Source organism: Musa acuminata, chromosome BXJ3-2, assembly GCF_036884655.1.
Source record: "Musa acuminata AAA Group cultivar baxijiao chromosome BXJ3-2, Cavendish_Baxijiao_AAA, whole genome shotgun sequence".
Lineage (NCBI taxonomy): Eukaryota > Viridiplantae > Streptophyta > Magnoliopsida > Zingiberales > Musaceae > Musa > Musa acuminata.
Window position 1 is genome coordinate 25387077 of NC_088350.1, and position 26073 is coordinate 25413149.

Sequence of the window (26073 nt, forward strand, 5' to 3'; positions counted from 1 at the left end):
CCCATTAACAATCCGAATTTATCGAGGTATTTGTACATGTCGGTATAGTACGGAACGCAACTCAGCGTAGTATACCCCTCGCACCAATCCATTTAAGATTACGCTTATGGACATCATCATAAATAGGCAATGTGGGAGGAGAGTTGCAATTACACACAAGCATGGCGATGGAGACTTCCCCTGCGGAAGGGCTCAACAGAGCTTACAAATTACGTGTAGGAATGCTACAGATCAGATGGTGATGAAACGGCAACGGAGATGGCCGAGGAAAGGAGGGAGGAAGCTGCAAGCGTTCACCGCTCGATGCCTTCGATCTTGTCCTCAATCTCCGAGTACAGCTGCCGCAAGCGCTCGATGTTGTCTTCCGATGTCTCCCAGTAGCCGCGGCCGCTGGCCTCTAGGAATGTCTGCACCAGCTTGCGGAAGGAGTTGGGGTTGGTCTCCATGAGCCGGCGCCGCATCTCCTCGTCGTTTATGAAGGTGGTGTTGGCCTCCTCGTATACCCAGTTGTCCACCTGCCCTGAGGTGGCGCTCCACCCCACCGTGTTCGTCAGCCGCTTCTCGATCTCCCGCACCCCCTCGTACCCGCTCGACATCATCCCCTCGTACCACTTGGGGTTGAGCAGCTTCGTCCGCGCGTCCAGGCGCACCGTCTCCGCCAGCGTCCGCACCTGCGCATTCGCCGTCGTGGTGTCCGCGATGTACGCGCTGGGCTTCCTCCCGTCCTTGCGCAGCGACTGCACCAGGTTCGTGGGGTCCGAGTCGAAGTAGTGGCTCACGTCCGTGAGCGAGATCTCGGAGGAGTCCAGGTTCTGGAAGGTGGCGTCCGCCGTGCTCAGCGCCATCTCGAACGCCTTGCGCTTCTCCGTCATGCCCGCGCCCGGCGCGTCGCAGTCGAACGCGAAGGACTTGCGGCTCAGGTACATGTCCTGCAGCTGCTGCTCGTCGTTCCACGATGAGTTCTCCACCGCCAGGTTGACGTTGGAGGAGTAGGACCCGGAGGCGTTGGAGAAGACCCTGGTGGCCGCCTCCCGCACCGGCACGCCCAGCTCCGAAGCTTGCTGCAGCGCGTGCTTCCTGACGTAGTTCTGTTCCTCTGGCTCGTCCAACTCCGCCACCATCTTCACCGCCCGGTCCAGGAGATTCATCTGCAGCGACATCAGAACTCGGTCACAAGCACATCCCCGGCACCGACCGCATCAGTTGTTCGGGAATATCCATGGATTCGTACCTGGTTGATGAAGAGGTCACGGAAGACGCCGGAGCAATTGACGACGACGTCCACCCTCGGCCTGCCAAGCTCCTCCAGGCTGACTGGCTCCACGCGGTTCACGCGGCCGAAGGTGTCGGCGACCGGCCTCACACCGATCATCCAGAGCACTTGAGCCAGCGACTCCCCGTAAGTCTTGATGTTATCCGTGCCCCACAGCACAAGCGCCACGGTCTCGGGGTACTTCCCCCCGTTGTCCGCCTTCTGCCTCTCCAGCAGCCGGTCCACCACCACCTTGGCGCTCTGCAAGGCTGCGGCCGTCGGGATGGCCTGCGGGTCCAGAGCATGGATGTTCTTTCCGGTCGGCAGCACCTTCGGGTTCCTGATGGGGTCGCCGCCAGGCCCAGGTTCGACGTAGCTGCCTTCGAGAGCTTGCTTCAAGCTCGCCAACTCGTTGTCGGCCACGACAAGCTTCAAGCACTCCCCCAAGAACTGGAACAGGGTCCGAAGCTTCTCCCTGTCCGCTCTTATGAACTTGGTCTTGGACAGGTACTGCATCCACGGCTCCACCAGCCCGAAGCCGAGCACCGACGTCAGCTTCTCGGCCACGTCCACCACTTGCCCTCTCTTGTTCGTCGTCCGGTCCACGAAGGCCGAGATCGCGCCGCGCGACGCCTCTGTTATCTGCCGGAGGAGCTCCACATCGGCCAGTATCCCTTTGTCGCTTCCTCTGTAGACGTCCTCGATGTTCCTCCCCACGGTCTCCGCCAGTATGCCGGGCAGCGAGTATATGCCATCCTCGGGGCGGTCGAGCGCTGCGATGTTCACCAGTGTGGCCACCGCCTCCATGGCCGAGGGAGGCTCACCGATCACGTGGAGCCCGCATGGCAGCAATCGAGATTCTATCTCCATGATCTTGGAGTACACCTTGCCCACCACGAGGTCCCTCTCTTTGGCGGAGATCTCCTCCCCTTCTTCCGGCAGAGCCACATCCTTGTCAAGGTTGCACTGCTTGGCGGTGCTGATTATGGAGCTCACGATCTGAGGGCCGCGCCCGGTGTCCTTGAGGGACTGGTAGGACGAGATGAGCTCCGCGAGCTGTTTGAGCCCCTTGTAGAGCCCGGCGTTCTCCGCAGGTGGTGTCAGGTAGCTGATGGTGTTGGCATAGCTTCGACGCTTGGCGATGGTGGCCTCGGATGGGTTGTTAGCCGCATAGTAGTAGATGTTAGGGATGTTGCCGATGAGGCTGTCGGGGTAGCACACGTCGCTCATGCCGACTTGCTTCCCGGGCATGAACTCGAGGGAACCATGAGTGCCGAAGTGGAGAACAGCATCCGCCTTGAAGATCTTCTCCACGAAGGAATAGTAGGCTGCGAAGCCATGGTGAGGGCTGGCGGACTTGGAGAAGAGGAGGCGCATGGGGTCGCCCTCGTAACCAAACGTCGGCTGCACCCCGATGAAGACGTTGCCGTACTGCTTGCCATAGACCAGGAGATGCTCGCCGTCAGAATTGAGATTGCCAGGGGGCTTCCCCCAGCTCTCCTCCAAGGCGGAGGCGTAGGGAGTGAGGGCTTGGTATTCTCGCACGGTCATCTTGTGAGCGATGTTAAGGTTGGGGCTGCTGAACTTGGCCTCCTTGTCATGGATGACATCTTCGATCAAGGCTTCAGTTGTATCAGGTAGGCCATCGACATCGTAACCATCTTTCTTGAGACCCTTGAGCACAGAGAAGATGGAGGAGAAGACATTGAGATATGCTGCTGTCCCAACGTTGCCCTTGTCTGGTGGGAAGCTGAAAACAGTAATTGCCAGTCTCTTCTCCTCCTACTCCACAAGAACACACAAACATAAGCCGATGAAACACGGGAACACTTCATCACAGATTCACTGCAGTTAAGTGGCAATGTGTACCGACCTTAGATTTCCTCTTTAGCTCAGCCCACCTGATGGCCCTTGTACACAGCTGCTCCACCCTCTTATGCAACGCATGCGACTTCCCTGTCACCAGCATATCAATCGTCCACGTTTAGCCTCACAGAGGACATCAGAATCAAACGTAAAAATAGGACATCAGTCAAGTAGGTTCTGACACAACAGAGGACGCAGGAAGAGGACAACACAGCAATAAATAAAGAACAGAGCTGAACCTGTTCTTGCATCCCGGCCTGAGAAGACGATGGGTTCCATGCCGCCGTCGAGCTCCGGGAGGGCCACCTGCAGCGCCACCTGAATCGGGTGCAGACCCAGGGTGCTGTTGAGCCACTCTTCGGTGGTCTGGAACACCAGGGGAAGCGCCACAATGTACGGGACATCGAGCTTCCTCAGTGCCTCGATGGCCCTCGGATGGTCTTGCCTCGCTGGGCCGCCCACGAGGGCGAACCCGGTCAGGGACACCACGGCGTTGACGAACGGCTTGTTGGTGATCGGGTCGATCAGGTACCTCTCCGTAGGCCCTGAGAAATCCAGCCCGCCGGCGAAGATTGGTATCACTTTAGCACCTCTGGCCTCCAGCTCCATGATCACCGCCACGTAGTGCCCGTCGTCGCCGGTGACGATGTGACTCCTCTGAAGGACCAGCCCAATCACTGGCGCGTTGGGATCCTTGAGCCTCTCGTTGGCGTCTCTTCTTGTCCCGTACCAGTTCAAGTACTCCTTCGCGTCGTCGTACATTGCCGGAGCCAGCGGGTGCCATATGCCACTGTCCAAGAAGAGGACGGGGTCGGCGTACTCGATCTTGGTGCCCTTAAGCGCCGGCACGTACGAGCCGGCGATCATCTTGAGGAAGTTCTGGAGATTTTCCGGCGATCCTCCGAGCCAGAACTGCAGACTGAGAATGTAAAGCCGTGCATCCTGAGCCTTGTCGCTCGGCAAGTACTTGAGAACCTTGGGCAGCGTCCGGACCAGCTTGAGCATGCTCTCCGCGAACCCGGCTGACTGCTTCTTTCTCTTGAAGAGCTGGAAGAAGGGGCTCTTCGACTGGCCCAGCTGCGACATGCTGAAGGTGCCCAGCTTGTTCAGCCGCATGACCTCCGGCATGGAGGGGAAGACGAGGACGGCGTCCATCCGATCCCTCTGCTTCTCCACCGCGTCCTTCACCTTGAGCGCCAGCTCCTCCACGAAGATGAGCGAGCCGATGAAGATGTTGGCGTCCTCGAGGTCCTTGCAGAAGGTCTGGTAGGTCTCCTCATCCCGCAACTCCTCCACCAGGTAACCCACCACCTCGAACGACGCGTGCTGGCGGCTGCTGTTGAGGGACCTGACGGCGGCCGACAGCGACGACTGGTACTGGGCCTCCAGGACAACGTAGACGACCTTCACCCTGGGGAGGCCCGGGTTGGAGTCCGGGAGGATGCGGCGGACCTCGGGGTTCGTCTGGGTGAAGAGGCCGTTGCCGACGGCGGCGCAGCTCACTCCGAAGCTCCGCCGGCCGCGGGAGGCGTGGCCGAGCTGCTTCCTCCTGGGAAGGAAGGAGTGGAGGAAGACATTCTTCTGGACGACCGAGGAGATGCCGTCCGATCTCGTTGCTGCTGAATTGCGTAGGGTGGAGAAGGGGGTTGTCACCAGGGACGACATCGAGTAGCGAATTGATCCGTGAAACCCTTTGGGTAGCAGGCGAGGACGGATGGAGATGGTCTGGTGGTGTTCTCTGCCTTCCCACCGAAGCAAGCAGGGAGACGAAGGGACCGCCCGCGACGTTATACTCTGCGGCGGGAGTGGGTTATGTGGAGGAGAATTGGGGCGGTCGCTGTGGCGCCTCTGGTGGTCGACTCCGAGACGCGTGTCCGCGACAGGAACAACGAGGGAGTGGGCGAGCGAGTATCCGCGCCGATTGAGTTGTGGGGGGTGCGTTCGGATTGCGTGTGCCGCGGCTCGGGCTCTCATTGGCCGGGATGGATTTCGCAGTTCCAGCGCGGGATGAGGGAGGCGACCACGATAAGCTTTCGTCGTACACTTGGGTGGATCTTTTTGGGATGTGCTGTGTGACTCTGGTTGCGCCATGGGATACTTTTGCCCGGCTTGCCCACGTGGAGCTCCCTGGTCTTTTTGCTTGCGGTATCAGAGGACGGCTGCTCTGGTTTGTCCGATCCATCATCGTACAGTCGTCCCTGTTCATAAAGAAAGTCGTCAGGTTGTGGGTAAAAAGGTCGTACTCGTTCGAAGAAATAACACAAAGCATTGCGAGATGAAAAATTAACATTTGGTCTGTCATTGAATCTAAAGTTAGCTTTTTTGTCATGACAATAGTCTGCCATTTAACTTAAGTGAGGTTAGATCAGGGCCAGGGTTTATATAACTTGGGTCTCAAGTAGAACATAAAATGGAGCAACCCATTGGTATACCGTTAAGTCTAAAGCTCACCATCCTGGCCCACTGTGGTATCAACCTTCGGTCTCAAGTTGATGGTCTCCCATCTGTGCCAGCAAATATGGAATTTAGAAACTTCCAAATTTAGAACGTTCTAAACACAAATGAGCATAAACAGCAGCATATGACATTCAAGCATGACAATATCATAGTAGCCGCAGGAAAAAAAAAAAAAAAAGAGTCTTCCAGAAAACAAAAATACATTATTGAGTTCATACTCTCTGTTTCCATACGTGGTGCAAATTTGGACAGCAATTTTTTGCTAGGATTAAAGAAAAGCCTAATTCTATGGCAATAATTAACACAGAGTTACAATACAACAAAAGTCATCCTGGCCTAAGGGACATCAAGTTTTAAAAAGAGTGCCAAACATTATCCAGAATGATTACCAACGAATTCTCCATTCAGATCCCATGGGCGTGTCTCGTAGGACTTTCCCATCACACTGCGCTTCTGATTTATTGTCCCGCTGTCACATTTATATTCAGGGAAGTAGTCTAAGAATGTCTTTGCTCCGAGTGAATCGACTCCGTCAAAAAGAAAACACCACACCAGCTCCTATATTCGATAGAGAAAGGAAGTCAATGAAGTCCTTCAAAAAGATATGCTGCAACAGTAGCAAAGGTCACCGAAAGAACTGATGCAGTTTCAAGAAAGGCACCTTTGCAAGATTTTCTCCGACCAACTTCTTCAATATTGGGTGTCCAGGGTCCTGATACACAATAATGGGTAAGCCAAACGGAGTTTATTGAAAATGATATTGCATTCTATCTTTTTTATGCTGGTCCCGTAATTATTTTGTGAACCAAAAATCACCCCCACAAACAGAAAGAAAAAATATATTATTAGCATTACATTGATTCTGTGGTTAAAATTGTTTTTCAGAAAATGTTATCAATTAAAACAAAGAACATGAATAATAGATGGCCATGAAGATATTGTAAGATATCACAAAAAAATGCTTTGAACAATATATGTTTATCTTCTTCACTTTTAGGATAAAAAATGACTAGTTTCGTTCCTGCAAAAACACTGCCCTATTGGTAATATCTCCATAAGAGAGAATCAGATCAGCACAAACAAGTTGCAAATGAGCAATTCAACTTCGCAAAATACTCGTGACCTTTTCATTACGTATCTCAAAACTAAACAAGAAAAAATTGCAAAGCATACAAGACACCTTTTCAGCTCTCCACGTAAGATACTTATGCTGTGCTTCACGATTCCGATGAATATGACAAGCAGATGTCTCTTTAACTGCTTCATCCATCAATGCAAGCCATGCCTATCATGAAATAATTATTTTCAGAACCACATTACTTTTGGTTATAAGCCCCAGATGTCAAGAGATAAAACAAAAGACTTTTAGCTACAAAATCCAAGTGCCTTCAAAAGTAAAAGAGACCTGATGTGCTGGTATTTCTCTACATGAGAGCATCTTTGATTACAATAAACATTTATTCTCAAGTTCATATATCTAGTTCACCAAATAATAGTTTGTCATATACAGCATAGTACATTTCTCAAAGTAGTTTCATATCTCAAAATAAAATGTCATGTTAAAGTATAGGTAGGATATCCTGACCATTGCCCAAAGTTATACCACAGTACCAAACATAACTGAAGTTCAATCAATCTTTAGACCAATTGGATAATGATTTATCTGGATCAAGTCAAGATGAAAAAAGAAGAAATTCCGGTAACTGGTTAACCAGTACAGGTAATAATAATATCAGACTATATGCCAACTTGTATTGTCCAGTATCACCAGAGGATATACTAAAAAAGATAAATACCAAATGAAACCAATCTATATGGTTTGGTACCGATCCTTAGTCAGACCAGTATAACTGAAGTTTGATTCATTGGAAAGTAGCAAGTCATGTACGTAGTACTTCTATGCTTTTTTTTAAATCAGTAGCACTTCTATGTTAATTAAGTTACCATCCGTCACTATTTTGTGTTAGCTTATCACATGGGAAAAATTATGGCAAACATAAAATCCTTCTTTGGTTTCAAGCCTTCTAAGGATAAAATACTGAAATTGTTGAACTATTTTTCTCTTTCATAAGCAAGAGAATGAAAATTTTGTACCTTAAAGTAATCCATGAATGCAGAATATAGAACATCGTGCTTGAATTGGCTTGAAGTGAATCTTGTCCATATCACAATTGGTGAGAAAAATCTCAAAGATTCACCTGTAATATTGCCTCCCCATGGCAGAAGCTGCATTTCCTCTGTTTAAGATTTGAAGCTATATATATAGCAATCATAATACAAACATCTGAAAGTATCACTAAAGACTCAGTAACATGTAAGTAACAAGTTTTAGTACCTCAAAGTATTTCTTGCCAAGAGGCAGTAACTTTCTATAATACTTCTCCTTGTAGTCTGTATGGATGGTGACATCATAGAGAGGGTTAAGATCCCTGCAAAATTTCCACTTAAATATAAAGTTTAAGGCACATCATGGAAGCTCAATAAAAGCTCAGGAAGAGAAGGTGGTTGTTAATTGATCTTATAGCCATTTCTTTGTTTTCTTCTCTTGATTCTCTTTTCTTCTTCTCCCATTTTCTTGGCCTTAAGAACCAAAATCTCTACCAGTTTCATAATGGTTTGAGGGTGATATGCAAGAACATAATGCAACGATTTGAACCAAAAATTCTTTCACTGTAAGATGACCTTTTAATAATTGGTGGTTAAATACATGCCATGATCAAGTGCTATGCCTGCCCATATCACTCTATCTTGACCTGTGACCCAAGTTCCATGTAATAACTTACAGTACATGTATATCTAGGATTACTGTGATATGTGATACTGAATGTAGAAATCGGGATCTAATCTTGTAGATAATAAAAGAATTAGCTCCACAATCAACCCATTCTATTTTTAGCAAAACCACTGAATAATAAGAAAAATCAAAGTACATAGCTTTCTGGATTCAACCACCATCGTTTTTAACCTAATTTATTACATTTCAAATCATTGGTTAAATCATATCATGATGGCCAAACAAAACCCTATCCCATTTAACACAAACCATGCCAGACCTTGCATTGTGCATGTATCACAGCCTGAAGCATTCCACGTTACAGTTAAGTGCTATCTTCATTTCATGCCAATATAGTCATGCTAATGACATGATATATGGAAAAAGTAAATGATGAAACAGAGAAAAAAATAAGAATATTGGAAAGCACTAGTTACAATACATTTATTTTTAGTCATCCCCTCAGCAGCCCCAGTACGGCCACATCTACAGGAGAGTTAACTAGCCAATATGGGTACCCAATTGGAGAAATGATGCCCATCAATATTTGACTAGTCAACCAGACTAAAAGCATTATATAGGATTGGAGCTCGATTGATCTAGCTTGACTTTTCTTATTTGTAGTTCTAGTTCAACTAAAGGTGGTCAGAGCCCTATCAATCTACCTTGAAGTGGATCAACTCATAAAAGACAAGTGGACAGATCCCCCTATTGAAGTGTCACAACCGGGCCTGCCATAACTTACTAATTAACTTGTTGAATCTAAATTACTGATCCAAAATGCTTAAGTCCAACTTAATAATAGTAACTCATCTAGTTCTTATAACTTCACTCAAATCTTCAATCTTCCCCACTTAAGAGCTTGATGCCCTCATCAAGGAACATATTGGATGTCTAAAAACATGCCTCAATATCAAAGCCTAGCATAAAATATACATCATGATTGACGAGAGTTTTCACATTTATAGTAAGTCAAAACTCCAAAATACATAAATATTCCCAGTACTCAACATGGCCAAGAGCTCTACGCATATGATATATGTTAGGACAAATGTGTAGATGTCAGACACTTGTTTCAAGTAACCAACACTTGTAACCATGTATCCAATAAGGAGGATCAGTGTCCAGATCATGACATAGACCAAGTATTTTAAAGCATGCTTTGTAGTCTGGAGAACTTCACTGTAATTTCCTAAGAATCAAAATATGGAAGATTGAATAGTAGCCTATGAGCTAGCTGGGAGATATAACAATATGCACAGTTGCTTTTACCATGCTTAGTTTTAACAGCATAATAGGCTTTACACATTATATGTTCATTAGCAATCATAATATCACATATGATAGACTGGATATGTAAAAATAAAATGGTTAAAACTACCCATCTAATTAGTCCCTTACCCATGAAGACTTCAGCACCATCAATTGATTGGGTGCTTAGAACAAAACAGGAAATCTTTTACTTAGCATACCAGTCAAAAGTAACCAAAAGTAAAACCAGAGAAGGTGCAAGCATTAAGAACATGAATCTTATTATCTTCAGCTTAGAGAGAAATAAACATGGTCAATAAAATGTAACTCACAAGACGACGATGCTCAGGCTAGCATTGGTAAAAAAATTAGCGCAAAATATAGGAAGATCAAATTCTGGCTCAGGGAACACAGCAAAATCAAGAACCTGCCAGAGAAAAGAAAAATAAGTAGCAGAAGTACCATAAAAATTATAAAGATTTACAATCCAATGATCGCTTCCAAAAAGCCTCTAAATGATAGTGCATCTGATATTTGGGATAAATTTCAAGAATTCTTTTGGGAAAGAAAACTCCTTTTTTATCTTACTAGATACAGTAGTCTAGCAGTTAAAGTACCAGGCAACTTAAAAAAGTCAAGGTATTACAAAAATAAAATAAAATAAGATAAACATCATTTGAACTTCAAATGATTCTAGCAATGGTCCTTAGGTTCATCAGATATCTATAATACTAAAATAACCCCACACTTTCGATTTGGAAAGGAGTATATAATAATCTAAAGAAAATAAATACAATCAAATCAAGTGGTAAAGGCAGGAGTTATGATGTGAAATATTGAAGCTTATAAGCTGGAGCACATCCAAATGGTATTATGTATGAATAGATTAGTTTGTAAAAGCTGACACAGAAAGAAAGCTATCTCTCTCTATCATGGTGCTTTAATTGATGCTGGTGACCATGACAATCTAAGCCAATTATACTCATCAAAATCTTTTTTTTTTCACCAGACATGCCATCATGTTTAGGAAAAATCCCATGCATTGCTATGACCAGCATGTGACTGCCACACAATAACTACCATGTTATGCCTATGCAAAATAAAAAAAGCACAAAAAGATTAAAACTGACACTGCAATTTGTTTCAAAAGTATCCCAGCCGTGCAAGGTATACACAAAAAATTACAGGCAGTTTTTAAGGCAAAAAATTTGAACAGTAAAAGAACTCATCAATTATGAGTGTTAATAAGCAAGGAAACCCAGAAATGCAGATCTAATTTAGTTATGGATTGAATAATACAGGTGGGTGTGGCATGGAAAATAAGGCATCATATGCGGCAAGAATTCAAGCCCAACAGAGAAGCTTGCAGGTCACGTTTGGGGGACAAAAAAGATCTTTACCAAATCCACATAAGGTATAAGAGAATAAAGTGCATAAAATGAACAGATTATCTACAAGGAGAGAACATTTCTGATAGAGTAACCCATAGTCTACAGCAAAACATTTTTCTTTACCACGGTAAATTTGGTATAATATCATATAAAGAAGCTGGCCTACTCACATATCATGTGATTTTCAACAACCATACTAAGCTAATATTGCCAAATGCTAGGCACTATAAGATGCCATGATCCTGTATTGCCTGAGGCACCTGCCTGAGCAAGCTAAGATGCTTATCCTACAAAATACAATAATGAAAAAAAAGAAATTCAATCAAAATATGAGTTTATACAATATCATATGCAAGATGATTACCACCAAAAACACTAAATTACATATGTCTATCCATCTATAAAGTATTTGATTAATAAAATAATAATTAAATTGGTCCAGAACCAAAAAAACAAACATCTAACAATCCAAGAAATGTAACGATCATCAAGGTCAACCACATTATCATCAAACCTAGGCAAATGACTAAAAGATTCATTTTTTCTGTCATTCATATAAATATTTAACTCTTGCTTTATTTTTGGAGGACATTTTTTTGTGCAAATGAATTTTAAACTTTCCAACTTGATGTTCTCATACTTGAACTTTCCACCCTCAGTAGTTTTGCAATAAAACATTAAGTGACAGCACTAGGATATTTGGATCATTTAAATAGTTGTACCTTCATCCTGGGTCCTTTTTAATATATTTCTTATGATAATTCCTTTGGCAGATCTTGCATTGCTATCGTACTTGAAATGTAGTTTGAATTGTTATATTTAAGTAATAGTTATCAAGTGATGGAGAGAGTGCAAGGATGCAAGAGAACAGCATTGATGGCTGTCGGCTGTAGAGAAAGGAATAGAAAGATGGCAATGGCAGTGGGCGGCTGCAGAGAGGGAAGATGAGAGAAGAGGAAGTGAAAGAAGAGGGAAGAGAAGGTGGTGATTGTGGGGAAGCATGCCTACACACAAGGAGAGAGAGTAAATGGGGAAAAGAGAAAAGGGAAAAGGAAAGAGAGAAGGAAGCAGAGCACCCACAGAGAAAGAGATAAAGAAAATGGAGCAAAGAGAAAAGAGGAGAAGAGGAGATATATCAGACAGAGAAGGAAACACAAGCAGTGGAAGAAATGCTAGGGTGAGTGCAAGTGTTGGGAATTCGCAGGAGGGCAAGGGAAGGGAATTTGGGTTTGAACCAGGTTGGGTCCAATGTAGAAACTGAGCTACTCGCTTGGGCAATGCCCAGTTGAAGGCGTCTCACCAGGTTCCATAAAGATGGTCGAGCCTCACCTCACTTCACTCAAGCGGCTACACAAGCACCTAAGTTCCTTTTGATATCACTAACTAAAATCACCTCAATATATAGACCAACAATCATCAAGATAGCTTCTTTGCAACTTAAGCTCTTTTTGTATTCTACGTGTAATAAACCACTGGAATTTGGAAATGTCTGAGTGATTTTTCTTATTAATGTTCAGTTTTTCCTAGTAAAGCCTATCTAAATCTAAACATCGATCCAGTACCAGTTTTGGCAAATGGTTGGCATCGGTGGACCAGGTGGAACCTTTTAGTAAACCTACTTTAGAAACCTTTTAGCAACTCAGATATCTATTTAACAATATTGTATGATGACATATAATTCAGCAAGCAACCAGGCATCGATCTGGTTCCCTTATTCGTTTGACACGATTCTAGGCCTGAGTCCTTGTGGAGGTGGGTGCCTCATTATTCAAACAGGTAAATCCTATTGTTGGGGAATCACTCCTCTATAATTCTCTAAAACATATAACTCGTCACCTCTATCAGTATATGCACTCTTTAGAAGAAGCTTGATAGAAATAATATGTTTATTCAAAAGAGAATAAGCAGAATAACAAGGTTCATTATGAAAAATGTAAAATAGGAGCGGTACCTGCATTGCACGATTCCCTTCAACTGTCAAACTTCGAACAAGTCTAATTTTGGGGGCACAGAATGAAAGTGTACGAAGTACAGTATTGTTGTCTTTGGACCTTAGTAATCTGAACTTTTCCTGATAACATGATAGCAAAAAGTAAGCTTTAGAACAAAGTTTTGGACATCCTAATGAAAGATTGAAGATATAAGGTAATGAGAGCATCAACAAGAAAATTTGTAGAATTATGTCAGAGATTTGGTTTGCTACCTTTTACCTACCTAAAGCAGAATATTCCATTATTGTAAGTTAACTAACACTCGTTTGTTTTATTTTTTGTCCCTTTCCAATGGATTCTCCCCTCTTTACCAGCCAAAAAAAATATACCAAATACTAAAGTTCCCTCCAAAATAATTTTAGAAGTTGGCATAGTACAAAGTTTAGAGAACCAATACCAGGTGATATGCCAAGCAAAATGATGAAGTTTATGTTAAAATTAAAAGTGAGTTTAGTTGTCAAGGAAAATATTAGTTCATCAATAGCATGAAATCTAGACCAAACTATTTTCTTTTAGCTTGTCAAAATGTAAATCAGAGGTCCTTCCCCACATTTATTTGGGCCCAAAAACATGCCCAAGTTCTTGTCCATACAGTGTCCAACTTGTTTCATTGTTATTCGTGATTTCACCGTCTCTTCCATCTGTCTATCACTTGGTAGTCAGCAGACTAACTCTCGGCTTAAAAGTGCTCTCTTCCATCTCTTTATTGTTTATATAAATTAATATCTTGATGCTATAATACATGGTAAGGTCACTTATCTCCTGCCTCACATTCTATAAGCAGCATATGCTACTATGTTAGAGACACAAATTCAAGAGATTCTTCCATTCGAGATCTAATATGCTGACAGTTTAGCATCAAGTAACATTATTGTCTCGAAACTATTATTTCTACTTACAGAAACACAAACAATCTCTAGAGACGACACGAGAGAGACAAGGGAACAGATGATGGGGTGGGGAGGGAAGAGCAAACCGACGTGGGAGGGCAGAGGAGCGAGAGCGGTGCGAAGCTTGGTCTCCTGGAGCGCGAAATTTACGAACTTCTGATAAGAAAAGGTAGAGAGATCCATGGAGACGCCAAATCCCCGACCCGAAGCCTCCGTTCCTGCTACTCCGAGAGCTTTGCCCTCTGTCTATCACACCAACCTAGGCGATAAAGCAAAAGCAAGTACATCCAAACCCAACCCGGTCATCCCACACCCCCTTGTCCTAACTCGATCCAACCCGACGCGACCGCTGACTCGAGTCTCACCGTCGGAACCCAACCCGACTTCGAAATCGTGATTCGTTAAGCAAAATAACACCAGCAAGCAGGATGTCACCGAAGACGATGATCAAGATCCAAAGCCACGAGATGGGGAAGACAAAAAACATCGATCTTTCAAATTCCACCAGTTGGAAGGAAATGCCAGGAAGTGGATCGAATGGCTCGCATAAAAATAAACAAAACCATGGAATTATTCGCAAGAAAAAGGGAAAAGCACCCTACTCCGAAAATAAGAAAAATAAGAGAGCATGGATTTAGCAATAAGAGAAAAAACAAGAATACCATCTGATAAGATCATTTAGTTTCACATTAGTTAATCAAGTGCTCATAAATTCGTCATATCTTTCTTACATTCAGAATCGACTTTTAAAGCTCTCATACTCCGAAAATGATAAAACTGTACGGATACGTTCATCATCCAAAACAGATAATTTCTCTAGAATAATGATCCAAAGCCTGCATCTCGACTAAGTAAACTCGCTCTCGAGCTTACAACCACTTATCACCATCGAATTAGGATCTCAAACATCAAGCATCTAATAGTCCACAAAAACAAAGGAAACCCACGGAATTCCAAGAAGAGAAGTCTTTGTTTCTTAATCAGATCGAGCGAGCGTGGGTCGCCTGTCCCACGAAGCCCAGAATGCGAGGGAAGAAGAGAATGCTTCGTCTTCCTCCGGCCTCCGAATCCGCGATCGAATCGATGGAGAGAGGAATGGCATCACACGGCAAGCTGGTCCAACCGAACCCGTTCGATCCAGCCCGATCAGTGCCCGCGCCCAATTTAATTGCCAATTTCGTGTTCAATGCGACTCGACTTCGAGTCGATAACGAGTGGCCCAAATCTTGATCCGTACTCGCCCGACCCAATCGATAGTCCAAATTATGTGTGTGTGTATTCACTTTGAAGAACTGAATGTCCAATTTAATTTCACATCAGATGTGGAAGGATAATTGAATTGATTTATAAGATTAAAATTGATTTATTATCCTCAAACATCTTAAGCCAGTGTATATGAATTACGAGATTAATGTATCAACCATTTTATGAGTCAAATAATAAATAATGGTATAAAAACACACACATCTCTATATGATTCCACCAAAAAATAGTTGAATTATTTTTTAGTCTATTAGACAATGGAAATTGTCTTATAGTTTTAGATAATTAAAAAAAATCGATATCCCTTTTCGAGGATTGATATAGTGTAAATTTAAATCCGGAGAGCTAAGTCTTTCATTTGGGCCAATTATGTAATATTACCTCATGTAGTTAACTATATTTAGTCTTTTGATCTTTATATTTTAAAAAATTATATTAACATCCCTATGAAAGTTAAACATCTAAATGTATTTATCATAACATCATCGATTTTATCAATAAAAATATAAAAATAATTTTAATATTCTAATTGGTAGTAACGAATCGTATTTGTAGTGGTAGACGATAACATCGCTGGAGGCCCACAGATAATTATTGTAGATACGAAAAGTGATGACAAGAGACGATGATCGCTCTGCACTTGTATTGACACTAATATAGTTGTTAAGCAATATTGATTGGGATATACATCGATGACATTTTATTACTCAGCAAGCAATTATGTATCGATGCCAATGCAAATGTAAAATGGCTCTCATCTCTCAACGTCGCTCTCCTCATTCACAACAATCACTCGTGACCTCTAAGTGACATCGTCATCCGTCACCACTAACGTCGTCCGTTACCATCAACTAAAATATTAAAATTATTTTTATTTTTATTGATAAAATAGATTGTGTCAAGATAAATAAATCTAAATATTTTATTTTTGTAACTATATAAATATTAATATATTTTTTTTAAAAAATAAACATATTAAAAATATTAAATGTAACTAACTATGCGACTAATAAATTAGCTCCTCTCATCTTCATCAACTCGATGTTTGACCACTAGAAGCGATGATGGGACTCAACCACCAATTATCGTGGAAGTGGTCCTCAGTAGACGGTGACATGTTGCGTTCCAAGTGTGGTTACAAAATGTGCACTGTGGTCCGCTTTCTTCCCTTTACTGATTCATCGCTATCAAGACGCGACACATGTTAGTAGGTGTCGTGAAGCCATCCCATCTTAATCGAGACACAACACGTGGGAAGTGCGCATAGCCTTCCCTCGGAGACATCATACCTCCTATCAATTCGAATTCCACCACTGCACCGGCGAAGATATGAATGTTAGGTGATATATATATATATATATATATATATATATATATATATATATATATATATATATATATATATATATATATATATATATATAAAGCAGGTTGATAATTGAACTCATCAATCTTTTACTAGTTTTCCGTAAATGCATTAATCTCAGTTTAAGCAGTAAATTAAATTATTTTTAATAACAATATAAGATTTGACCGGTAGATAAAGATAAATTATTATTTTTAAATAAAAAATAAAAAATTGATATTACCATCAAACGGTCAAAGTCTTAACTAACGGAACTAATTATTGTTCTCATTTTAAATATCTTTTATACCATATGATTCGGTGACATTCACATTTATGTTAAGGTTTATGTTATATATGTGAAAACTTATTGACCAAAGTGAAAAAAATAGATATGAAAAGAAGAAATTAATTAAATACATGTGAAACAACAGCTCAACAACTTGGTTCGATTGGATATCCCCAAAAGAAAACATACAAAAAGAAACAAAAAACCTATAAAAATTAGATAGCTTCGATTCGAACTCAACCAACAACCAAACCACCTAAATTAATAGAATTCATTATATATATATATATATATAATATATATATATATAATGAGAATACTAACAGGGCTGACGCTGCTCGTGGTTTCCCCCACTATTTCCTACTTATTGAGGATAATTGATGGCTTTTAGTTTGCGCAGCACATAGACGAGAAGCTTCGCCAAGAATAAGAAGAAGAAGAGAAAGGAAGCTTTGATGTCCGACAGCTGCTGCTGCCACGGCCATTGCTGCGGCCTCGACGCCACACGATTGCATCTCGTCCTCCAGAGGCTCAACCCCTTAACTTGTTTATATAGGCTCGCGGACGGACAGGGAGAGGGAGGAGGGATGGGCACCGTCACTGTCCCAGCTTCTCTTCCTTCCCCGGAAGATGACGGCCACAAGCTGCGGAAGGCCTTCCGAGGTATCTATACAGACATCCATGGTTCTTTTCTGAGGGTTTGCGTGATCGGTTTCGTTTTTGACGGACGACAACAGGGTGGGGGACGGACGAGAAGGCAATCATAGACATCCTGGGCCACCGCACTGCGGCGCAGCGGTCGGCCATCGCCGCCGCTTACGCCAGCCTTTACGGCGAGTCGCTGCTCGATCGCCTCCACTCCGAGCTCTCCGGTGACTTCAGGGTAACTCTTGCTCTTGTTCAGATTAGTATGCAATCGGTTGAAGAGGATCGAGGAGTGAAATCATCAATTAGCTAAGTGTTGCTGCAGAACGCAGTGATGCTATGGACCATGGACCCTGCAGAGAGAGATGCCAAATTGGTGAACAAGGCACTGAAGAGGAAGGGCGAGAGGCATCTCTGGGTGATCATAGAGGTCGCCTGTGCCTCATCCCCGGACCATCTGATCGCTGTTAGGCAGGCATATTGCTCTCTCTTCGCTTCCTCCATCGAAGAAGATGTGGCTCACAAGATTACCCCAACGGAGCCCCTCGGACTGGTAATGCTCCTCGACATCATCATCATCGGTATCGGAAGCAGCAGCAGTGATCTTTCATTCCTGCAGCTGTTGGTGCGTCTGCTTACCTCTTACCGCTATCCCGAGGAGCACGTCGCCGTCGATCTGGCAAAGCATGAGGCAGCTCAGCTCTTCGATGCGGTCCAAAAGAAGCAGTTGCATCAGGACGAAGTCATCCGCGTACTCAGCACGAGGAACAAATCGCAGTTGAAGGAAACCTTCGAGCAGTACACCGAAGGTTATGGAAGACACATCGAAGAGGTCGGTACAGATGATGCTGCTTGATTACGTTCTGAGAGATCGATTCATCCAACACTCTGCAACACAGGACATCGAGGGCGCTGATCGAAGTCAGTTCGCGTCGATGCTGAAGGCTGCCATTTGGTGCATAGCGTCCCCGGAGAAACACTTTGCAGAGGTACGCAGGCCAAAGAATGGCACGCAAACAAATGTGATCCTGTTTCCATGACGGCGAAGAGATGGTTGCTGGTGGTGTGCAGGTGGTGAGGAGATCGGTGGTGGGACTCGGAACGGACGAGGACTCGCTGACGAGAGCCGTGGTGAGTCGGGCAGAAATCGACATGAAGAAGGTGAAGGAGGAATACAAGAAGAGATACAACACCACGCTCATTTATGATGTAGTGGACGACACCTCGGGGGACTACATGAGGTTCCTGCTGACCTTGATCGGCCCTGCGGATGCATGAAATAGCAATCAACCGATGGTTTCAGGTTCAGAGAAATGTGAAGGTATGTGAAGATGTGTGTATATTTATAAGGTGTAAGCATATATGGCTTGTGGAATGAACAACATAAACAATTTTTGGACATGGAATAAAGATTTGGCATGGTGGGTGTTAGTGTAAACAACTGTATGCCATGGAGGTCGGGTGCGGTATCCGATCAGGACGGTGTAATCGTCCCTTCTGGGCTGGAACTCCTCGCCTGCGCGTCCGGAGGGGACCTCCGGCTTCGCACCTGCACAAAGGTCGGGCCGAGGCGCTCGGCCAGACCCCTCCGACGATCAAGTTAGCCGATGCGGAGTGGAGTTTGTTGTCTATTTTCTTTGTCTCCCCCCCTTGCGTATAAGACTCGGGGGTATTTATAGGGAAGTTTAGTATTACCTGATGATCCTGCCCGCAGAAGCAGGATCGTACCTCTAATAGCGTCTGACATTGCTGTTGGCGTTGCGTGAAGAACCGAACTGCCGCAAGGCATGGGCGTGCCTCGGTCGTCGCTCTCCTCTACCTCGGCCAAGCGTGTTGGGTCAGACAACGACACGATGAAGTCGTTGTCTGAGAGCGGGTGACGTCAGCGCACATCGCGTCGGCATTATTGTCTTATTTGGGCAGAGTGTCGTCCAGGCGTGGCTGACGTCGTGGCGCGTCATGTCGCCATTATTACCCTCATCATATTCCCCCCCCGAAAGAAGCTATGCGTCGGTTGTTGCCATAGGGGGGAGTCCGAGGCATGGCTTCAGCCTCCGGTACCGTGGTAGTCTCAGGCGACATGAGGTCGAGCACATCTCGGGCGGGCAAGCCGCGCCGAGGAGGTGGTCTCGGACGACATGAGGCCGAGGAGCACGTCTCGGGCGGGCAGGCCGCGCCGAGGAGGTGGTCTCGGGCGACATGAGGCCGAGGAGCACGTCTCGGGTGGGCAAGTCGCGCCGAGGAGGTGGTCTCGGACGACATGAGGCCGAGGAGCACGTCTCGGGCGGGCAGGCCGCGCCGAGGAGGTGGTCTCGGACGACATGAGGCCGAGGAGCACGTCTCGGGCGGGCAGGCCGCGCCGAGGAGGTGGTCTCGGGCGACATGAGGCCGAGGGGCAACTTTGTTTTGGTCAGCGACCGATTGCTCAGCCACGTGCGGGCGCAAGCGGCCAGGTTGTTTTCTTCCTGGGGAAGCTCAAGGGGCTGTCTCTTTCAGGAGTCGCCGGCTTTCGAGGCTGATATGATTAATGCCTCTGTACTTCGCACCGCGCGACAGTTGGCTGCCACGTCAGGCCATATTTATGGCGAGGTGACGTTTGCGTCTTCGCAGCGCACTTCAGGAGAGGAAGGGTCGCCGTTTTGGTGAGATGTGGCCTATAAATAGCGCACCGTCGGCTTCCTGCACGTCCTGATACTTGCATTTGCTCAACCCTCTCTTCGGGCGACCTTGTTTCATACCCATCGGCCGCCCTACCTTCCTTTCCAAGACTTGGTAAGGATGGCTTCTCTTTCTCTGCCCTTTTCTTCCTCGCCTTCCGCTTCCGGTACTGTCGGAGAGAGGGCATTGCCGACGAGTTCTCGCTCGTCATCCGAGGAAAGGGCTATCAAAGCCCTTGAATCACTAATGTGGCCACACGACCTCGACTCAACTGTGAGCGAGTCGTCGCTCGGCTCCCTTCGGGATCGTTATGGTATCCTGGCGGAATTCACGCTCATTGCTCCAGAGCCGAGGCAGCGAGCGTATGACCCTATACCTAGGGGCTTCGCCCTAACCCTGGACGCCTTCGAGGCCGGGTTACGCCTCCCTCTCCATCCAGTCATAAGCTCATGTGTCTCGTGGTGGCGTATCTCCCCTTCTCAGATGGCGCCAAATTCCTGGCGCTATCTGGTGGCATTCCTGGGGGAATGTTACTACGATAGGATTCCCCCGAGCCGGTCCCTTTTCCTCTCCTGCTTCCGTCTATCCAGGGGGTCAGGGGGTTATTACCTGTCCGCCCGACCGGGCTTCCGGGTCAGTGGGGTTCCTTCCAGCAACAAGGGGTGGAAGGAGCGTTTCTTCTGCGTATGCCATCCGGAGGGTTGGAAATTTGGGCTCCGATGGGCGGCGCGCGCCGTCGACAACACCGCCCCGGTCCTGGATGAGGAGGAGCGTTAGGCCCTTCGAAGACTGAAGGAGATCCTCACGGCCTCCCGAGTCATCTGGAAGATGACCGAGGCAGGGTTGGTCGAGGCGGGTCTGAGCCCGGTGCCTCGAGGTATGCCTTAAAGAGGGTAGTGGCAGGTTTTCGTGTTTTTGGTGTTTTGACCGAGGTCGGCGTTTTCGTGCAGAAATGGTGAACCTCACTGCTGTGCGCGGAGGGCGCTCTTCGTCAACCACATCCCCGCGTCATTCGGCTGGCCCGGGCATCGATACGAGGGAGGCGCCGGTGGAGCTCGAGGCCGGTCGTCCCCGGAAGAAGGCCAAGGTTGCTGCCCAAAAGAAACCGACTCCACCGAGGGCTCGGGCATGTGAAGTGGCTGTGGAGCCGGGCACACGCAACCGGCGACGAGGACTTGGCCGAGGGGAGGCCGGGCCGAGCAACGAGGGGGCAGGAAAAGCGCACAGGGAGCCCTCGATTCGGGACTTGTGCCGCCTCCCTACGGGGGCGTCGAACGAGTCCTACCAGGCGCGCTTGATGGGCGAGCTTTCGGAGGGCCAACCCTCCGACAGGTTGGCGGCCCGCTGGGGGGGGGGGGGGGGGGGGGGGTTTGACCCGCGGGACCCGGGTATGGGCCGATAGGGAAACTGCGGCCGCATTCATCCAAGGAGGGCTTCATCCAAATATGGCTCGCGAGCTGTATACCATGCCCTTGGATGTCTTGCTAGGCAAATCTGCGAAGTCATTGCTGTGGGTAAGCGTCTCGCCATTGGACCCCGACTTCCTACTCGACCGAGAATGGATCTGACTTTTCCTCTGCAGGGCCAACATTACACGATGGCGTTGGCGGACCGCGTGCGTGACGCGGTTCGGGCCCTTGGCATCCTGTGCGACCGGAATGCCGAGCTACGCAAACAGCTCGAGGAGGTCTGCGCGGGGGCAGCTCCGGAGGCAGTTGCAGCAGCCGAGCAGCGCTCCTCGGAGCTCGAGGCGGAGGTGACGCGCCTCAAGTCTGAGGTAGGGGTGGCCGACCAACGTACGTCGGCGCTGGAGGCGGAGGTCCTTCGCCTTAAGTCTGAGGCGAAGGCAGCTGAAGAGGAGGGTCTTCAAGGGCTCCTAAGGGTGACATAGACCGAGGCTCGCCTGGCCCGGAACGAGGTGGTCACCCTGACTCAAAAGCTGGAAGGGACCCTAGTTGAGGCGAAGGGGGCCTCAGAGGCTCTGGTTGCCGAGCGGGATCGGCGGCCAGAAAAAGATAAGGAAATAATCGAGGACTACAAACAATCATCGGGCTTCCAGCTCGGGCTGGTCCGGTCGGGGCATGTCACCTATGAGTGCGGGTACTGGATTGCCCTGGGCTGGTTCAGAACGCGCCACCCCGGGCTTGAAGTTGAGTTGGATCCTTTTGCCTCGCACCCCGAGGACTTAGACATAGATATGCCGGATGAGGTTCCCTTCGACGATAGCGTCGGGGGTTCCGACGGTTAGGGCAGAAATTTGTAATATTTTTGGTGGTCGGCTCGACTGAGTCAGGGTCAAGTCCCGTAATCTTCGTTTCTTCTCTCTTTTTGTAATCCTCGAGTGCTGTCAAGGTCGAGTCCTGTAATTCCCGATTTTTTAAATAAAAAGAAAATTTTTCTTCTCTTGTGTGTTGTCCAACTTCTTCTTCCCTTGGACGAAAAACTTCTTAATGTTCTGGACGTTCCATGTTCTCGGCAAAGAAAGATCGGCCATTGTCGCGAGCCGGTATGTACCCGGTCGGATTACCTCGACGACCCGATAAGGTCCCTCCCATTTGGGGGCCAGCTTCCCCCTCGCTCGGGTCGGGTTGCTGACTTCGGTCTTGCGAAGGACCAGGTCGTTTAACTTTTATAAGAGAGGGCCTTCAAGTGTGCGTCGGCACGCCGTTCCTCGAGTATGTCAAGGCCGGCTCGAAGTCCTTCGTTGGTGGTTTTCTTGTCGTAGCTTCTTGTTCGAAGGGTGGGAATAGCTACCTCGGACGGTAGGACAGCTTCGGTCCCGAACGCGAGGCTGTATGGGGACTCTCCAGTCGCGGTTTTGGGGGTGGTGAGCAATGACCATAAGAAGCTCGGGAGTTTGTCCGTCCAAGCCGATCGAGCTGTGGATACTCTTCTTTTGAGCCCGTCTAGAATGGATCGATTGATTACCTCAGGCAGCCCGTTCGTTTGAGGGTAAGCTACCGAGCTGAACCTCAGCTGGATCCCGTGGCTTGCACAGAATTCCCGGAATCTTCTGCTGGCGAACTGAGGCCCATTGTCCGTAATGATGGTCTTGGGCAAGCCAAACCGAGTCACAAAGCTCCTCCACACGAACTTCTCTATTTGTTGCTCCGTGGTCGTCGCCAGTGGTTCGACCTCAACCCACTTGGTGAAGTAATCCAATCCCACGACGATGTATTTCCGTTGTCCCGAGGCTGGTGGGAAAGGTCCGAGCAAGTCTAACCCCCACTGTGTGAACGACCATGCGCAGTCGACGGGGGTGAACGGGACCGTGGGCCGCCGGGGCGCGCGGGCGTGCTCCTGGCATGAGCTGCACCGTTGCACATAAGTCTTCGCGTCTCGGCACATAGTCGACCAGTAGTACCCTTGGCGAAGTATTTTGTGCGCCAGGGTTCGTCCGCCGATGTGCTCCCCGCAGACCCCTTCGTGGACCTCGGCCAGAACCGACCGAGCTTCGCCGGGATCCAAGCACCGTAGAAGAGGGCGTGAGAAGGACCGCTTATAGAGTTGTCCGCCCATCTCGGAGTACCACGCCTGCGTACGACGTAGGCGCCGAGCCGTAACCTCGTCAAGGGGAAGGGTCTCATCCCCCTTAAAATGTAGCATTTCTTGTACCCATGTGGTTTGCGCGTCGCCCGAGGCCATAGCAGCAATTTCGATGGCACGGAAAGGGAGCTCCTCGACTTCGGGTCGGGCTTCAGGGGTTGACTTCGATGCCAGCTTAGCCAGTGCATCGGCTCGCTCGTTCTCGCCCCTGGGGACATTAGATAATGTAAAATGAGAGAACTTGGCGGTCAGGTTCTTTTCCTGCGCTAAGTACTTCGCCATGATTGGGTCCCGAGCCTCGTATCCGCCACTGAGTTGCTCGGCTACCAACTGCGAGTCGGTGAGGACGCGTATGGCAACCACTTGCATCTCGGGAGCCAACCTGAGTCCTGCAAGGAGCGCCTCGTATTTCGCCTCGTTGTCGGTGGCTTGGAACCCGAAGCGGAGGGAGCGCTCGAATGATCGTCCGTCGGGAGCCAGTAGCACCAGCCCCGCGCCGGCGCCCTTCGAGTTGGCCGACCCGTCCACGTGCAGGACCCATCCTTTAGAAGGTTGCTCGAGATCCACGTCCTCGATCTGAGTTAATTCCGCGATGAAGTCGGCCACGGACTGGGCTTTGATAGCGGTTCTCGGCGCGTATTGCACGTCATACTCGCCGAGCTCCACCGCCCATTTGAGAAGTCGCCCGACAACATCAAACTTAGACATAATCTGCCGGAGTGGTTGGTCGGTGATGACCTCCACTGGGTGAGCTTGGAAGTAGGGGCACAGCTTCCGGGCTGACAGCACAAGCGCCAGTGCCAGTTTCTCAACCAGTGGGTATAGTTCCTCGGGCCCGTTCAAGACATGGCTAATGTAGTAGACCGGTAGCTGTTCGCCGGAGATTTCTTTGATCAGGACGGAACTGACTACATGCCCGGAGGCAGCCAGGTAGAGGCCGAGCTTCTCCCCGGAAGACGCTAAGGCAAGTCTGGGTAGGCTGGCCAAGTGTTGTTTTACTTGCCCGAAGGCTTCTTCGCACTCCGCCGTCCATTGGAAGTTCTTTGGGTTCTTTAGCGCCAGGAAGAATGGGAGGCAGCGATCACCCGATCGGGCGAGAAACCGAGACAGGGTAGCGAGCCTCCCGTTAAGGCGCTGCAGGTCTTTGATCATCCGAGGTGACTGCATATCGATGATTGCCTGGACCTTCTCCGGGTTGGCGTCAATCCCTCTTTCGTGTATGATAAACCCGAGGAACTTTCCTGAGGTGACGCCGAAAACACACTTTGCGGGGTTGAGTCTCATGCCGAACTTGCGCAGCGTGGCGAATGTCTCGGCCAGATCGGCAAGGTGAGTTTCTGTCGCTTGGCTTTTTACAATCATGTCGTCGACGTAAACTTCCATGTTCCGCCCGATTTGGTGGGCGAACAACTTGTTCACTGTTCTCTGGTACGTAGCTCCAGCGTTCTTTAGTCCGAATGGCATGACCTTATAAAAGTAAACCCCTTGATCGGTGAGAAAGGTCGTATGTCCTTGGTCTTCGGGCGTCATTCTGATCTGGTTGTATCCTGAAAATGCGTCCATAAATGAGAGGCGAGCGTGTCCGGCCATTGCATCGACCAACTGGTCGACCTTTGGGAGGGGGTAGCAATCCTTTGGGCATGCATTGTTGAGACTGGTGTAATCAACACACATCCTCCAGCTTCCATTGGGTTTCTTTACGAGGACTACATTGGACAGCCATCGTGGGTATCTGACTTCTTCTATGAAGCCCGCTATCAGAAGCCGTTCCACCTCTTATCGCACGACAAGTTGCCGATCAGGGGCCTGCCGTCTGGGTTTTTGCTTCACCGGGCGGGCGTCGGGTGAAATGTTGAGGTGGTGTTGCGCGACCTCCGGATCGACGCCCGTCATGTCGGATGGCGACCAGGCGAAGACGTCGGTATTTTCATGTAGGAAGCCGACGAGCCACTTTCGTTCCTGTTCTGGCAGTTCCTACCCGATCTTGACCGTCTGGTCTGGCCGACCCTCTAGTAGCGGCAAGTCGATGGTGGATCCCCTTGGCTCAGGATGGGGGGTTGGTTTCTTCGTCTCCCGAGGATCTCCTAGCGGCGGCTCGACCCTTGCTTTCTTGTGTAACGAAACCGCGGTTAGGTAGCAACGCCTGGATTCTCGGGGGCTTCCCGTGACTTCCCCGACCCCAGCATGGGTCGGGAACTTTACGGTTTGGTAGTAAGTCGAGACGACGGCTCTGACTTTATTGAGGGTTGGATGACCGAGAATGGTGTTGTATGCAGAGGGGAGGTCAACCACTAAGAAGGTGGTCATCGCTGTCTTCGACCTCGGCGGGACTCCAAGGGTTAAGGGCAAAGTGATTGCCCCCAGCGGTGAGATTGAATCACCGGTGAACCCGGTGAGCGCTGAGCACATCGGCTTCATGCTCTCTCGAGACAAGTCGAGTTTTTGGAAGGCATCGA

At 47.8% G+C, this 26073-nt stretch overlaps 4 protein-coding genes across 7 annotated transcripts; 1 reads left to right on the forward strand and 3 right to left on the reverse strand.

The window, feature by feature from the left end:
- Positions 1–67: 67 nt before the first annotated feature.
- LOC103976149 (magnesium-chelatase subunit ChlH, chloroplastic) lies at positions 68–5224 on the reverse strand. The gene is made up of 4 exons (XM_009391351.3): positions 3358–5224; positions 3126–3208; positions 1232–3034; positions 68–1148 (listed from the first exon to the last, which is right to left on the reverse strand). Exons 1-4 carry the CDS (start codon positions 5207–5209, stop codon positions 294–296), a joined length of 4593 nt encoding a protein of 1530 aa, XP_009389626.2. The 5' UTR covers positions 5210–5224; the 3' UTR covers positions 68–293.
- Positions 5179–14228, reverse strand: LOC135631112 (phytochromobilin:ferredoxin oxidoreductase, chloroplastic-like). 3 transcript variants are annotated; one of them, XR_010494277.1, is made up of 10 exons: positions 13962–14228; positions 12942–13061; positions 9932–10026; positions 7911–8004; positions 7670–7801; positions 6756–6860; positions 6237–6287; positions 5965–6133; positions 5551–5622; positions 5179–5316 (listed from the first exon to the last, which is right to left on the reverse strand). XR_010494277.1 is itself a non-coding variant. In XM_065138534.1 (10 exons), exons 1-9 carry the CDS (start codon positions 14052–14054, stop codon positions 5603–5605), a joined length of 879 nt encoding a protein of 292 aa, XP_064994606.1. In that variant the 5' UTR covers positions 14055–14228; the 3' UTR covers positions 5197–5316; positions 5570–5602. The 3 variants fall into 3 exon arrangements, 2 of the variants coding, with proteins under 2 accessions (XP_064994607.1, XP_064994606.1); XM_065138534.1 differs by having other exon boundaries at positions 5197–5316; positions 5570–5622; XM_065138535.1 differs by lacking the exon at positions 5551–5622 and having other exon boundaries at positions 5184–5316.
- Positions 14229–17101: 2873 nt separating this feature from the next.
- LOC135631136 (annexin D3-like) lies at positions 17102–18854 on the forward strand. 2 transcript variants are annotated; one of them, XM_065138572.1, is made up of 6 exons: positions 17105–17431; positions 17506–17651; positions 17739–17966; positions 18033–18245; positions 18313–18402; positions 18485–18854. In XM_065138572.1, the coding sequence occupies exons 1-6, from the start codon at positions 17224–17226 to the stop codon at positions 18689–18691; spliced, it is 1092 nt and encodes a 363-aa protein (XP_064994644.1). In that variant the 5' UTR covers positions 17105–17223; the 3' UTR covers positions 18692–18854. The 2 variants fall into 2 exon arrangements, with proteins under 2 accessions (XP_064994643.1, XP_064994644.1); XM_065138571.1 differs by having other exon boundaries at positions 17102–17431; positions 17739–18245.
- Positions 18855–22693: 3839 nt separating this feature from the next.
- On the reverse strand, positions 22694–25291 carry LOC135631550 (uncharacterized). The gene has a single exon (XM_065139283.1). The coding sequence runs from the start codon at positions 25289–25291 to the stop codon at positions 22694–22696; it is 2598 nt and encodes an 865-aa protein (XP_064995355.1).
- Between the last annotated feature and the right edge of the window lie 782 nt (positions 25292–26073).

What these genes read in the sequence shown, in the direction of transcription:
- LOC135631136 (XM_065138571.1), top strand. Translation starts at nt 17,224, where the DNA reads ATGTCCGACAGCTGCTGCTGCCACGGCCATTGCTGCGGCCTCGACGCC. An exon ending in AGCTCTCCGGTGACTTCAGG is followed by an intron (nt 17,652 to 17,738) that starts GTAACTCTTGCT and finishes GTGTTGCTGCAG; the next exon opens with AACGCAGTGATGCTATGGAC. An exon ending in CGGAGAAACACTTTGCAGAG is followed by an intron (nt 18,403 to 18,484) that starts GTACGCAGGCCA and finishes GGTGGTGTGCAG; the next exon opens with GTGGTGAGGAGATCGGTGGT.
- LOC135631112 (XM_065138534.1), bottom strand. Translation starts at nt 14,054, where the DNA reads ATGGATCTCTCTACCTTTTCTTATCAGAAGTTCGTAAATTTCGCGCTC. An exon ending in TCGGAGAAAATCTTGCAAAG is followed by an intron (nt 6,134 to 6,236) that starts GTGCCTTTCTTG and finishes TATCGAATATAG; the next exon opens with GAGCTGGTGTGGTGTTTTCT. An exon ending in TCTGAATGGAGAATTCGTTG is followed by an intron (nt 5,623 to 5,964) that starts GTAATCATTCTG and finishes TTGCTGGCACAG; the next exon opens with ATGGGAGACCATCAACTTGA.
- LOC135631550 (XM_065139283.1), bottom strand. Translation starts at nt 25,291, where the DNA reads ATGTGTGTTGATTACACCAGTCTCAACAATGCATGCCCAAAGGATTGC.
- LOC103976149 (XM_009391351.3), bottom strand. Translation starts at nt 5,209, where the DNA reads ATGGCGCAACCAGAGTCACACAGCACATCCCAAAAAGATCCACCCAAG. An exon ending in AGGCCGGGATGCAAGAACAG is followed by an intron (nt 3,209 to 3,357) that starts GTTCAGCTCTGT and finishes TGCTGGTGACAG; the next exon opens with GGAAGTCGCATGCGTTGCAT. An exon ending in AGCTAAAGAGGAAATCTAAG is followed by an intron (nt 3,035 to 3,125) that starts GTCGGTACACAT and finishes CTTGTGGAGTAG; the next exon opens with GAGGAGAAGAGACTGGCAAT.